The sequence below is a fragment of the Arvicola amphibius genome, chromosome 1 (genome assembly GCF_903992535.2).
Source record: "Arvicola amphibius chromosome 1, mArvAmp1.2, whole genome shotgun sequence".
NCBI lineage: Eukaryota > Metazoa > Chordata > Mammalia > Rodentia > Cricetidae > Arvicola > Arvicola amphibius.
The window spans coordinates 143,085,109-143,098,703 of NC_052047.1; the positions used below are offsets into that span (position 1 = coordinate 143,085,109).

General features: G+C 49.7%; 1 protein-coding gene and 1 non-coding gene across 6 annotated transcripts in view; one reads left to right on the forward strand and one right to left on the reverse strand.

Annotated features, from left to right (window-relative positions):
• Ptdss2 (phosphatidylserine synthase 2) overlaps window positions 1-13,463 on the forward strand; it is a 35,333-nt gene extending 21,870 nt beyond the window's left edge. For all 5 annotated transcript variants that reach the window (XM_038323468.2, XM_038323460.2, XM_042054790.1 and 2 more), the window contains 10 exons: window positions 429-511; window positions 4,290-4,357; window positions 9,005-9,139; window positions 9,595-9,645; window positions 10,207-10,320; window positions 10,409-10,527; window positions 11,675-11,789; window positions 11,879-12,024; window positions 12,128-12,313; window positions 12,621-13,463. In XM_038323468.2, coding sequence (XP_038179396.1) covers window positions 429-511; window positions 4,290-4,357; window positions 9,005-9,139; window positions 9,595-9,645; window positions 10,207-10,320; window positions 10,409-10,527; window positions 11,675-11,789; window positions 11,879-12,024; window positions 12,128-12,313; window positions 12,621-12,807 — 1,204 coding nt within the window. In that variant the 3' untranslated portion in view covers window positions 12,808-13,463. The remainder of the gene's footprint in view (window positions 1-428; window positions 512-4,289; window positions 4,358-9,004; window positions 9,140-9,594; window positions 9,646-10,206; window positions 10,321-10,408; window positions 10,528-11,674; window positions 11,790-11,878; window positions 12,025-12,127; window positions 12,314-12,620) is intronic.
• On the reverse strand, window positions 5,606-5,676 carry Trnaa-agc. Its single transcript has one exon. It is a non-coding gene; the product is annotated as a tRNA-Ala (tRNA).
• Window positions 13,464-13,595: the final 132 nt, after the last annotated feature.

Sequence of the window (13,595 nt, forward strand, 5' to 3'; positions counted from 1 at the left end):
AAGCGGATGAGTGGTGGCACTGTAAATGACATAAGGAACCTATCACCTGGCCTGGCAGTGGTGGCGCACACCTTTAATCCAAGCACTTGGGAGGCAGAGGCAGGTGGATCTCTGAGTTTAAGGCCAGCCTGGTCTACAGAGCTAGTTCCAGGATAGGCTCCAGAGCTACAAAGAAACCCTGTCTCGAAAAACCACCAAAGAAAAGCAAAGAAACCTACCACAAGGACACCTGAGAGGTGCTGCTTAGGGGCTGTTGAGGAGAAATGAGCCGTTGTGGATCAGCCTCCTGCAAGGTGACTGCCAGAATGAGTTGTGGGCTGCTCCTCACACTTGATCCTGCCTAACATGGGTGTCCTCTGGGGTCCCTGCAGCCTCCAACCTAAAAGAAGCTTGCACACACTGAGGGGCTGTTTGTTCTTTATTTGCAGAGGTATTGTGGCCAGTATTTTGGTTTTCTTATGTTTTGGAGTCACACAAGCCAAAGACGGGCCATTTTCCAGACCTCATCCAGGTAACTTGCTGTTTCTCTCTCCATGTGTGCTGCGTATCCCTTCTGTTCTGAACAGCTGCTATGTTTGTTCTGCTGGATGTGAATGTCCTGTCCTCTTCTGCCAGCTCCTGTGGCTGCTACCTCCATGTCTGGAAGAGCTGACTATACTTCCTTCCACCTGTCCTATGGCCCCCTCACATTCTTCCTGCAGACCAGGGTGCCCTAGGATCACAGGAGGGGCTAGAGACCTAGAGGTAGCCGTTGGGTGCTGTCTCCATCACCCTTTCCCAAGTTCTGACAAATCCATGCATCAAATTGTTCCCTGTGAACCTCACCTGGAGGTCATAAGCCACCCACTTTTCTCCTCAGTTGGCCAGAGCTCAGACTAGGAGGCGCTTGAGGCTACAACTTGGTGTGACTAGGGCCTCAGCGTATATTTAGAAACGTGTTTCTTTTCTGTCTCAATGAGATTATAACTGTTGAAATACAGAAACTATTTTTAGGCATGTAAAAAAATAAACACTTAAATTTGGATGTGTTGTGTATATTTATTTATTTACTAATTTTTGAGGGAGGGTCTCACTATTGCTCAGGCTATTCTCAGATGCCTGGATTCATGGAATTCCCTTGCCTCCCTTCCTGAATACTAGGACCACAGTGAGTGCCACAACACTGCTGGTTTTCCTAGGTTTTGTTTGATTGTGGGTTTTTTGTTTTGTATTTTGTGAATTAGGCAGTCTTGAGATTTTGCCCACGAGTCTCTGTGTACTTACCTAATTGTATAACAAACCACTGTAGGAGCAGAGATAAGGGATGATTAGCCCTTAAGGATGGGGCATGTCTGCCAAGGGTAAGTTAGTTATGAGTTGTGAACATGACTGCCCTGTGGCCCAGAAGTTCTGAGCTGGGCCCTTCAGGCATCCCAGTAGGCTGTGTGATTGCTGCTCGATTACTGAGTCTTCTCGTAGCCTTAGTAGTCCTCCACCCTCGGAGCCCTTGCCTCAGTAAGGTTTGGAGCAGAGCCACAGAAAAGCAAAATAATTAAAAAGTGCCCAATTTGTTTTAGCGGCATGGTTTCTCCTTTGATGACATGTTTAATTGTGATGTTTTCAGATGTAACTTCTGAAATAAGTCTTTCTGAATGATGACTTGAACTCCACCATACAGTAGGGAAATCAACAAAACCTATAGAATTTTTTTTTTTTTTTTTTTTTTTTTTTTTTTTTTTTTTTTTTTTTTTTTTTTTTTTTTTTTTTGGTTTTTCGAGACAGGGTTTCCCTGTAGTTTCTAGAGTCTGTCCTGGAACTAGCTCTTGTAGACCAGGCTGGCCTCGAACTCAGAGATCCGCCTGCTTCTGCCTCCCGAGTGCTGGGATTAAAGGCGTGCGCCACCACCGCCCGGCTAGAATTTTATTTGGAGTTGACATTCTCTATTTTTTTAATTATTATTATTACACACGTATATTTGATTTTTCACTAGAAAGGAAGGATGCTCAGTTTTAGGTGTTAAAGTTGTACACATTGCTTTGTTACAATAAAACTGCATGTGTACAAGGAGATGGGGCTAATTGCTAAGTGCTTGTCCTGTGTTTGGAAGAAGACTGTAAGCCCATCCAGTAAGGCATACTTCCTCATCTTGGAAGCCACATCTCAGTGAACATGACAGACAGGAGCATGCTGGACACTGGAAGTGTCTCTAAGACTTGCAGGTCCAGGGGACAAGCCCCCTACATCCTGGCAAGCACAAGTCTGAAAGGGTTTAGAGTTTTCAGAGGCTCCCACTGACGCTGAGCTAAGTGACTGTTGCTCTGGCTCCCAGTACTTGGATGGATGTTGCTCCTCTCCCTTTTTTTTTGTCTCACTGTGTAGCTTGGCTGCCCAGAACTTACCCTGTAGACCAGTCGGGTCTTCAACTCAGATATCTGCCTGTCTCTCCCCGAGTGCTGAGATTAAAGGCCCGAGTTGCCATGCTTGAGTCCTCTTCCTCTTAACATGCGTGCTCACCTGTGAGTTACTTGGAGAGCTCTGCTCTGCCTTTCCTTCCAGTGCGGTTGCTCTGTGTGAGCTCCAGGCTTTTACCATTCTTGTCTTATTGTGTCGGGAGTTGTTCCTCTGCCGTCTCCCACCGCCCACCTCACTTTCTGTTAATGTACTGAACTTGGAGCCATCAGAGCCTCCAGTCAAAAGGCTTGTGATGTAGCTAAGTGAGACATCAACAGGTATCACCATGGGAGGGACCTTTCTGCAGGACTGTGCCCTCCACCCTACCTCTTGGTCTGCACTTAGGAAGACCCAGTCAAGCTGCCTCGGCTGGAGCCATTATCTGCCTGGCCTCATTAGAGCAGCAAAATGAGTTTCAGCTGACCTCTCTGGGGAGTTGCTTTATTTGGAAACTTTAATTGGCTATGAACACCTTGAAACAGGTCCTGGTTCCTTTGAAACAGCCTCCCTCCGTGCTTCAATTTTTTGTTTTTTGTTTTGTCTGTGTTCAGTGCTAGGAGCTGAACCCTGGGCCTCATGCATGCTAGACGAGTGTGTGAGCCGCAGCCTCAGCCCTTTTCCTGGTTCTTCTATCTGGGCTGTGTTCAAAGCTAGGGTTCAGATGTCATCCCTAGCACTGCTGAACAGCCTGTGTTCCTGTCTCACATTTTATATTTAAGTGGACAAGGGACCCTGGCATCAAACCCACCACACCCAGCGGTCGGGGAGTTTGGGGGCAGGGTGTAGAGGCAAGGATTCAGGTAGTTCAACTTCTGATTTGGGCTCTTCCTTGAAAAAGATATGGGAAAGACAGGAAACGGCACTAGCGAACAGATGATGTCTGTTTCAGAGCTGATGAACCTTACTGTTGGGCTGGGTGGTGGTGGCACACACCTTTAATCCCAGCACTTGGGAGGCAGAGGCAGGCAAATATCTGTGAGTTCAAGGCCAGCCTGCTCTACAAAGTGATCTCCAGAATATCCAGGGCTGTTACACAGAGAAACCTTGTCTTGAAAAATTTAAAAAAAAAAAAAATCGTATCTGCCTCTTTTAAGAGGACCCCTCCCTCCCCGCTCATTATGCGACCCTCAGTGGCGTGGGTCATCTTGCCGCCCTCGACTGCCATTGCACCTCCAGCGCAGGTGAAGATTTTCACGCAGGCTCTTCCTCCACTTCAAGTGTAAAGAAAATTCATAACCTCCATCTGTGTAACGCAGAGTAACATGAGCAAATCCATTAAGAGCGTCCCACATCGTGTTTCCTATCTGGGTTGGTCATTCTCAACCAGATAGATAGGTCACAAATTCTGAATGCCTGGCACCTCCCTATCTCTTCAGTACCATGGTGTTGTTGAGGATGGAGGGTATTTGAATATCAGAAGTCTACTGGTAAGGTTTGTGTTAAAACACCTTCCTAAATGAAGTCTAAAACTTTATACTCATTCTTGATTAAAAACTAAACATATTAGAATTACAAGGTTTTCATCCCTAGAAAAATGTCCAGCAGAACCTAGAGCGGGTCAGCAGTACATGCATGCAGCAGCACATGTAGGAGTAGGGTGCCACCGCCACCACGTCTACCCAGTATTACAGGCCTCTGCCTCTGTAGTAAGGCAAAATAAAATAACTCCTCAGGACTGGGATGGAGGATGCATTTCAGAGAGAAGCTTTGTGTGTAAATTTATTTAGGCCTTGTGAAAATTCTACAAAGGACACCTGAGTACCCCCAGAAGAATACTATCTGATGAAGCCCCTCCTGAGGCTGGGTGGAGCCCAGAGGCCCAGAACAGAGCCCCTGACATTGCTGTTATCTTGTTGTAGCTTACTGGCGGTTTTGGCTGTGTGTTAGTGTGGTCTACGAGTTGTTTCTCATCTTCATCCTCTTCCAGGTAAGCAGTTTTTCTTGGTTGATAACGTAGGAATAGATAATAGAGGAGACCTTGATTGTCAGCCCCCAAGTCCTGGCAAGGAGTCAGGCTGGACCAGCACAGGCAGACACACACTGTCTCACTCCGGGAGGGCCAGTGTGGAGGGGCTGTCTGAGTGTGGGTGCAGGCACAGGCTGGAGAAGGCAGCTCATCTGATTTCAGGACAGAAAATGTGTAGTCCAGCAGATTTGCCCTGGCTTGTAGCTGAACAGCTCGGGCTTTCTGAACTTTGGCCTAGCCTGGGACCCACAGAGATGGTGGGGCTGGCGACTCAGCAGGGGGTGGAGTGGGACGGAGTGTTACATTATGTACTCACTAATGGTTCACTCACTGAACTCTGAGCTTCATGAGTGAGTGGCCAGGTTTGTTGCTGTGCCATCTGTGGCGGTTATCAGGGCCGAGTCCCTGTGCGTGTATTGACATCCTAGTAAGACCAGAACAGCTCCATCACCTGAAAACCCACTCAAAGCCCTCGATAGTCTCTGTTCTGTCCTACAGTTACCTGCCATCTGTCACGATCTGTCTCAGAACAGCCCATGAGTGGAGCTAGCCAGAGCTTATCGTCCTTCTGAGGTCCACTGTATCGTCAGCTGAGAGACACTTCAGGGTGCCAATCTGACCACTCAGCAGAGCTGAGAGGCACTTGGTTTCCCATTTGGAGCTGCTGTGACTCATGGCTGCTCTCTTGTATGGACACAGATTTCCATGTCTGTCCTCAACAGGCTGTAGTGGTCTCGCTGATCACCTCACACATGTGCCCTCAGCGGTTTGAGGAACCGCCAGGCTGCCTTCAGCATGGCTGTGCCATCTTGTACCCCACCAGCACTGACTTGCTGTTGCTTCCCCTCAGTTCTGTTGTGTGAGTGCTCCAAGGTGGAGTTGCTGCTGGCAAGTGGAGTTATATCCTAATGGGTATACGGTGGCATTTCTTGGTTTTGTGTTTTGTATTTTTTCTGCCAGGGGTCTACTTGGAAACAGCACAGCACACCTAGGTTCACATCTTCTGGGCTCCTCAAGCTGACCTTGCTTCTCATGGGCTGATGCTCTGCAGAGGCTGGTGGGTGTATGGTTGTCAGGGGCAGTGTAGTCTTCCGCACTTTGATCTTCTCTCTCAAGACTGTCCTGTGTCATCTGATCTACATTTCCAAACGAATGATAGAATCCCTTTCTGGCTATGTAAAAGAGCCCATGAGATTTCTTTTTCTTTCTTTGCAGTGCTGGGGATGGAACCCAGGCCTCCTGCATGCTAGGCAAGCGCTCTACTACTGAGCCACACCCCAGCCCTAGCAGGTGAGATGTTGACAGTTTAGAATACTGCCACCCCAACGTTATTAAGACTTGAGATCCATGAGCATGGGGTCTTTTTCCATTATTTAGGTCCTTAATTTTTTTCCTCCTGTGTTTTATAGTTTTATTGCTGTAAGTTTTGTGCTTTCTTTGTTAAACTATTCCCGAGGATTTTACTCACTTTCATGCCTTACTGAGTGGAATTGTTTTCTCAGTTTTGTTTTGGACTGCTTGTTAATAGTGTGTAGAAATACAGTTTATTTTCATGTTGGTTTGTGCACTGTGACCTTGCTAAACATCAAATCCTACAGAAGTACAGGATTTGATGTTCTCTAGTTCCTGCCATCTGCCTTTTCCCTAGGGCCCTGTTCCTTTCCTAGAGGATGGAGAATAATAGTCTTAAGAGACTGTAATCTTGGAGTGGGGTTTGCTGGTCAGGGGTCCTGGTACTCGGCTACAGACAGCAGCTCCATTTGTGTTGGCCATGTGTGTAACACTTGTTTGCTGTCTGGGGCTTTCTATTTGTCACTCTTGCCTGACTCCTGTAGTGGGCCTTCCAGAAATGTATTGAGTGCAAACATGGACCTCCTTAACTGGTTCTTGATCTTAGTGGAGTATCTGCCTTTCTGTCCTGAGTGTGCTGAGAGCTCTGACTTTTCCTAGAAGCCTTCACCAAGTAAAAGCAGCTCAGTTGTAGCTGGTTGAGTGTTTGTATTATTTGATTTTAGGATATTAGATTTTCTCAGATGCATTTTCTACATTAAGTGAGATGATTATGTGTTTTCCTTTATTGATGATGTCATTTATATTAATTTTTTTTTTTTTTTTTGGTTTTTCGAGACAGTGTTTCTCTGCAGCTTTAAAGCCTGTCCTAGAGCTAGCTCTTGTAGACCAGGCTGGTCTCGAACTCACAGAGATCCTCCTGCCTCTGCCTCCCGAGTGCTGGGATTAAAGGCGTGCGCCACCACCGCCCGGCTTATATTAATTTTTTAAAGATTTATTTATTTATTATTACATGAACAGTGTTCTGCCTGCTTATATGCCTGTGCATCAGAAGAGGACACCAGATATCATAGATGGTTGTGAGCCACCATGTGGTTGTTGGGAATTGAACTCAGGACCTCTGGAAGAGCAGCCAGTGCTCTTAACCTCTGAGCCAGTTTCCTAGCCCTATATTGATTAATTTTTAAAATGTGTTTTATTTGGGGTGTTCTGTTCTGCTTTGTTTTTGAGATAAGGTCTTGTCATGTATAGCCCAGGCTGGCCCAAGCTTCCAGTAGTCCTGCTTATATTTCTCAAGTGCTCTGATCACAGGTGTTTACCACCATACTTGGCATGATTTTCTTACTGGAACCTATGATGTGTTCCTGAGAGGACCCTGGGGGTTGGGGATTTAGCTCAGTGGTAGAGCGCTTGCCTAGCAAGCCCAAGGCCCTGGGTTCAGTCCTCAGCTTCAGAGAAAAAAAAAAAAAAAAGACCGAAAAAGCCAGGTAACTGAGAGGGCCCTGTCTGTAGTGTAGATTCGTCTTCCATCGTATTTTGCTTAGGATCTTTGCATCTGTATTCATGAGACACGTGTCTCTGATTTCCTGGAGCTGTATTTTTTTTTTTTTTTTTCTGACTTTGTCGTCATAGTTAGTTAGAATTTGTCTGATGTATTTCTTAGGATTTGAGCGGGGTTAAGGTAGATGCCGTCTGCCAGCAGGGCTTCTGCAGGTAAAACTGACCTAATCATTGATAAGCAGCACCAGCAGTGTCCCCTCCTTATGGTGCCCTTTACAGCATGTTTCTACTCCCTAGAAGGAAGTTTCTGTGTGCTGTCCACATGGGAGGAGGAGCCAGGACTTGAGCTCCGCTACCTTAGGGTGTGTGTGTGTGTGTGTGTGTGTGAGTGATTGGGATTCCTCTTAGGAAAACCTGTCTCTTTTCCACCATATGTTAAGTATCTAATAATTTATTGTAATCATTGTGACTTTGTTAAAGGTTGTAGTCAAATACTGACTTTAAGTTTTTACTGAAGTTTTTTTTTTTATTTATTTTTATTATGTATACAATATTCTATCTGTGTGTATGCCTGAAGGCCAGAAGAGGGCACCAGACCTCATTACAGATGGTTGTGAGCCACCATGTCGTTGCTGGGAATTGAACTCAGGACCTTTGGAAGAGCAGGCAATGCTCTTAACCGCTGAGCCATCTCTCCAGCCCCTTTTATTGAAGTTCTTTAGGCCATAGGCAGCTCTCATTTGGTTTCTATCTTGTTTGACACACCCCCTTCAAAAGTGGTTCTTGGTGTTTTGTTTGTTGAGGCCTTTCCTGACTCATACCATAGGATGCTCCAGTTGTGTGCACCCCTTCCTGATCCCTGGAATCGGCCCTTTCCCTGGAGCCCTGTTCCTTTCCTGGAGGATGGAGGAGAGTCTTAAGAGAGTGCAATCTGGGAACTGGGTTTGCTGCTCACATGCCCAGTTCTTGGCCACAGACAGCCCCTCCATTTGTGTAACACATCACTGTGATCACATCAGTTTTAGTTCTCTATCTTGAAGGTCCTTCTGCAGCCTGGCTACTTCCTGCCTATCCTACCCTCTAAAACAGTGCCATGGGGTTATAGGGTTTTTGCATGTTGATCAGGGGCAGTGGGTGTTTTGCAGGTGTTTTGAACCTAGAAACAGGTACCCCTGATTCTGAACTTCTGCCAAACCCAGAACTCACCTTTTCTGACTTCGTTTGAGGCCTTAGGGCCTACGCTAGAAGGTGGTTTCAGGAACATTCCTGCCTCGGCATGTCCTCAAGTCTTGCTAATTTCCAGGGCACACGACATTAGCAAGGTGGCCATCTGTGACGTCTCTGCACCAGGGACAGGTGAACTCAGACTTTGAGATCAGGGGCTAGACTGTCAGCTGGCCAGTCTGTTCCCGCTTTCTCTCCTGTCTATGGTGAGCTTTCACTTCTGTCTCCTCTGCTGGCCTCCCCTTGTCCTAGCTGGGGGTTTGCTCAGGACCCCTCCTCTTTTGTGTCCAGAAGTGCTTCCTCCACCGAGGGGACAGAAGATGGAGTTGTGTCTGACAGAGTGGCCTGGACTGTGGAAAGGCAGCAGTGCAGGGCTGTCTCTTCTGGGTAGGGATCTAGTCCTGTGTCCGCTGGAGACAGTGTTGTAGGGCTGGCATTTGTGCCTTGATGGCTCCCCGGGACTCAAGGTGCTCTAGCTGGAGTGGAAGGGCTGCTGTTCCTGTGACATGCTGACCAAGACAGAGGTCACATCACAGACTTCTCCATCCAGGCTGCCCTGCTAAGCCTGACCACACTGATGACTCTGCTTTGCAGACAGTCCATGATGGCCGGCAGTTTCTGAAGTATGTGGATCCCAGGCTGGGCGTTCCATTGCCAGAGAGGGACTACGGGGGCAACTGCCTCATCTATGATGCTGACAACAAGACTGACCCCTTCCACAACATCTGGGTAGGGGTGTTCTCCTCAACTGCGGGGCTTCAGTAGCCCCAGGACTGTTCTTTACTGTATGGGGTCAGGCAGGGTACCCTGCAAGACTGTCCACCTTCCTGCTTTTCCTCAGGCTCCTTTGGGGCACTGTGGTGTGACTCTGCACATGGGGTACAGGCCCATGGGCCTGCTCATGTTAGATGAGGATTCACAGAGAGGCATCCTGCTCTCTGCTACCAGCACGGTCATCTAAAGGTGTCCACACACCAACATCCTTGCCAGACTCTGACTTGGCATCAACCAGCCTGGATGCTTGGGTGAGGGAGGAGAAGGGAATGACCCTGGGCCTTTGCATAGCTTGAAGTTGTGCGGTCTCTGGAAACTTGCCCAAGATACCGTAGGGAAGGAGACTGCCTGAGGGAGGGACTGCCTGAGGTGGGAGCTGGGCCTAAGGGTCCCATTCTTGTTACCTACAGGACAAGCTGGATGGCTTTGTTCCTGCACACTTCATTGGCTGGTATCTGAAGGTAGGGTGCTCTAGCTGGCCTGACACCCTGGTTCTCTCTAGCCTCCCCTTCTTCCGTGTTCCAGGCCATTTGGGGCCACAGTAGACCTGAGTGGTAGGTGGGCGTGCCCTGGTGAGGAGGCACAGCTGTCCTGGAGAATATGTGCAATCCCAGAAGCGTCACGGTTTTTCAGCAGGATTCAGGTGCTAGTGCTGGCCCTGCTGCTCAGATCTGTGCCCTGTCCTAGCACTGTGGCCAGTTAGGAAAAGGGAATGAGGGAAATGGCAAGGCAGAAAGCCCAGGTCAGCCTGGGTTCCTGGTGTACCTATGATAGTGCTGCCTGTCAGCCATAGCACACAGCCTGAATCAGGCCTTCTGTCAGAGCTCAGTGCCAAACTTCTGGGTCCCTCCTTTTTGAGTGGCAATCTTAATGTTAGAAAGGCGGCTGCCCATCTAGTGCACATACCAGGGACCCACTGGGCTGGGAGCTGGAGGCAGGAGGCTGGGAGTGTTTGTCTGAAGGGCACAATCTGTAGGGAGTGGATGGCAGAGCCTAATGGGGTGCTTTCTGGCACCTCACAGACCCTCATGATCCGTGACTGGTGGATGTGTATGATCATCAGTGTGATGTTCGAGTTCCTGGAGTACAGCCTGGAGCACCAGCTGCCCAACTTCAGCGAGTGCTGGTGGGACCATGTAGGTGCAGCGGGCAAGGCGCAGCCTGGGTGGGCCTGGTCCTGTCGTCGCAGGCCCCGTGGCTAACACCTCTCCTTTCCTGACCCAGTGGATCATGGACGTCCTCATCTGCAACGGGCTGGGCATCTACTGTGGCATGAAGACCCTCGAGTGGCTGTCCTTGAAGACATATAAGTGGCAGGGCCTCTGGAACATTCCAACCTACAAGTACATCTTGGGAGTCGTAGAGGGAACCACAGGCATTGGGCCCCCAAGCACAAGGCCTTGCTGCTCAGGAGGGTGGCAAGCAAGATGGGCCTTTGTCCTTCAGACCTTAGAGTGGTAGAGAGTCAACGCCTGTCTGACTCCTCCATGTAGTCCCCTGGCCTGCTTCTCTCAAGAGGCTGTGGGCCTGTTTGGTCTTCCTTTCATACAGCGCAGGTCAGCCTCAAACTTGCTGTGTCATCTAGGGTGACTCTTGCCCTCACCTTCCAACTCTGGAGCACTAGTGTGTAACCCTATACCCAGTTTCTCTGCTAAGAAAAAAAATGATACCAGAAGTGGTGGTATCACCCACAGATTCCACGGCTGCCGAAGCTGATGCAGAATTCTTTGAGCACAGAGGTTTGAGGCTAGTCTAGGCAATTCAGTTTTGAGACTCTCAAAACCAAAAAAAAGTGGGGGCTGAGGATGTAACTCAGCTCAGTTAGTAGAGTACTAGCCTACCATTCTCGAAGCCCTTTGTTCAATCCCTGAAACCACATGAAGCAAATGTGCTGTGATCCCAGCATTTGGGCAGCAAAGGCGGAGCCGGAGCCCACAGTCATCCTTGGGTGTGTAGTAAGTCTGAGGCTAGCTAGCCTGAGCTACATAAAACCTAGTTTCAAAAAATAAAAATCAGCCAAGCCCAGTGGCACACACCTTTAGTCCCAGGAAGCCAGTCTAGTCTACATAGTAAGACCTTGTCTCAGCAACAAAGGCAAGGTGGTGCACACCTTTAACCCAGCATTTGGGGGGCAGAGGCGGGTAGCAAGTTCCAGGACAGCCAGAGCTACACAATAGAGAGACCCTGTCACACAAAGAAAAGAAAAGAAAAGAAAAGAAAAGAAAAGAAAAGAAAAGAAAAGGGCTGGCAGAACTGAGCAAGATAGATCCAGCCCTGGAGAGGTAGAGGACAAGAAGATCGCCCTGGTCCCTGGCACCACAAAAACAAAACCTGGGACATTAAAGAATGAGGTTCCCCTCCTGTCCCGGTGCCTTGGGCATGTGAATAGGCCCCTCTGAGTGGCTGTGTGTGACCGTGGGCAGTAAGCACTGGCTCACAGGTGCTATGGCCTGGCCATTGTCCTCAGGCTCCTGGCTTTCTGGTTCCCAGGGGCAAGATGAAGAGGATTGCCTTTCAGTTCACGCCCTACAGCTGGGTACGCTTTGAGTGGAAGCCCGCCTCCAGCCTGCACCGCTGGCTGGCCGTGTGTGGCATCATCTTGGTGGTAAGTCCCAGCAGCCTGGTGACTGTGTAGCCACACACCACCAATGGTTAGTTCTCAAACTGACGAACTGACCTTCTCCCATCCCCTAGTTCCTGCTGGCAGAACTGAACACATTCTACTTGAAGTTTGTGCTATGGATGCCCCCTGAACACTACTTGGTCCTCCTGCGGCTGGTCTTCTTCGTGAACGTGGGTGGTGTGGCCATGCGTGAGATCTATGACTTCATGGATGAACTGTGAGGGCCGTCCATAAGGCCTAGGGGGTGGGAGGCCGGAGCCTGGGAGCCCCAAGGGCATTTGGGGTTCTGAGCAAGCAAGGCAGCTGCTGCCTCTCTGCAGGAAGCCCCACAGGAAGCTGGGCCAGCAGGCCTGGCTGGTGGCAGCCATCACAGTCACAGAGCTGCTCATCGTGGTGAAGTACGACCCGCACACACTCACCCTGTCACTGCCCTTCTACATCTCCCAGTGCTGGACTCTTGGCTCCATCCTGGTGCTTACGTGGACTGTCTGGCGCTTCTTCCTGCGGTGAGTGGGGAAGGGACCCTAAGCCATCAGGTTTTACTGTGAGTGATGTCCCCCTTTGGTTGAATCCAGACGGGGCTCCATCCATTCCCCACCCTTGTCTTGTGTCTCTACCTGCCTTTGCCCCTGTCCTGTCTCTGAGTCTCCGTGACTCTGCCTGTAGCTAGCACTCCAGCTTACCCTCTACCCAGCCATTCCTACAACTGTAGCACATGGAGCCTCTTGCAGAGCAAAGGTGTCCAGGTGTCTATGGGTATGTGCTGGGGGCTGCTGCATGGGTAGGTGGTGAGGTGGCTCTGCTGCCCCACAGGGACATCACCATGAGGTACAAGGAGACCCGGCGACAGAAGCAGCAGAGTCACCAGGGCAGAGCCGTCAACAATGGGGATGGGCACCCAGGGCCAGATGATGACCTGCTAGGGACTGGGACTGCAGAGGAAGAGGGGACCACCACTGACAGTGTACCTGCTGAGGGGGGGGCCTCAGCCGCCTCATGATCCTCTCCGTCTTCACTGGCCTTGTGCCATAGGCTGTTCCATTTCTCCCATCCTTATGCTCCCTGCTTCAGAGGAGGGGGGCCCATCCCCGCTCCACCGGGGCACCTGAGTGTACATGTTTGTGTGCAGGTAGGTGTGTGCACATATTGGCTCCTGACACTTGTCCAGGGCTGTGAGCTGACCAGTGAGCCTGGAGCATGCTCTAGAGCAAGGGTCCTGCCCTGTTCTTCTACCTGGTCAGCGAAGGCCCTGACCCATGGTCTCCCTCGTGCTCAGTCTCACCACAGACCAGAAGAGGCATCTTGTACTCTTTCTCTACCCTCTGTGGGGTAGGCAGAAGCCCCGTGAGACCCTGTGGCCCCACCCAACTTGAAGCAGCAGAAGTGAAGGCTGTCACAACACTAAGATGGCTGCAAAGTGGTAGATCTGGAGTCAGTACTGAGACATTTTCTTTGGAGCCTTCATTTAAGCAGGACTCTAAGATGAATGGTATTCCATGGGGGGAGGTCATCAGATTGGCCCCTTGAGGGGTATCAAGTCAGAGAATCCAATTTGTAGACCTGTACCCCAGGTGCTAGGGTTGTGTTGTCACCATGGCTCCCTGAGTCTAGCCGCACTCGTGAGCAAACAGAACAAATAAAGCGATGGCGAAGGTGCAGAGCCTCCGGCTGCCTTCTCTGCCCGGTGATCCCAGGGCCTTGCAGAGGAAGGGACTGCTACATCCATTTGGAGTTGAGTGTGTGTGCAGAACGTAGTTCTCACAGGGCTTCAAGGGCTGTGGGATACAA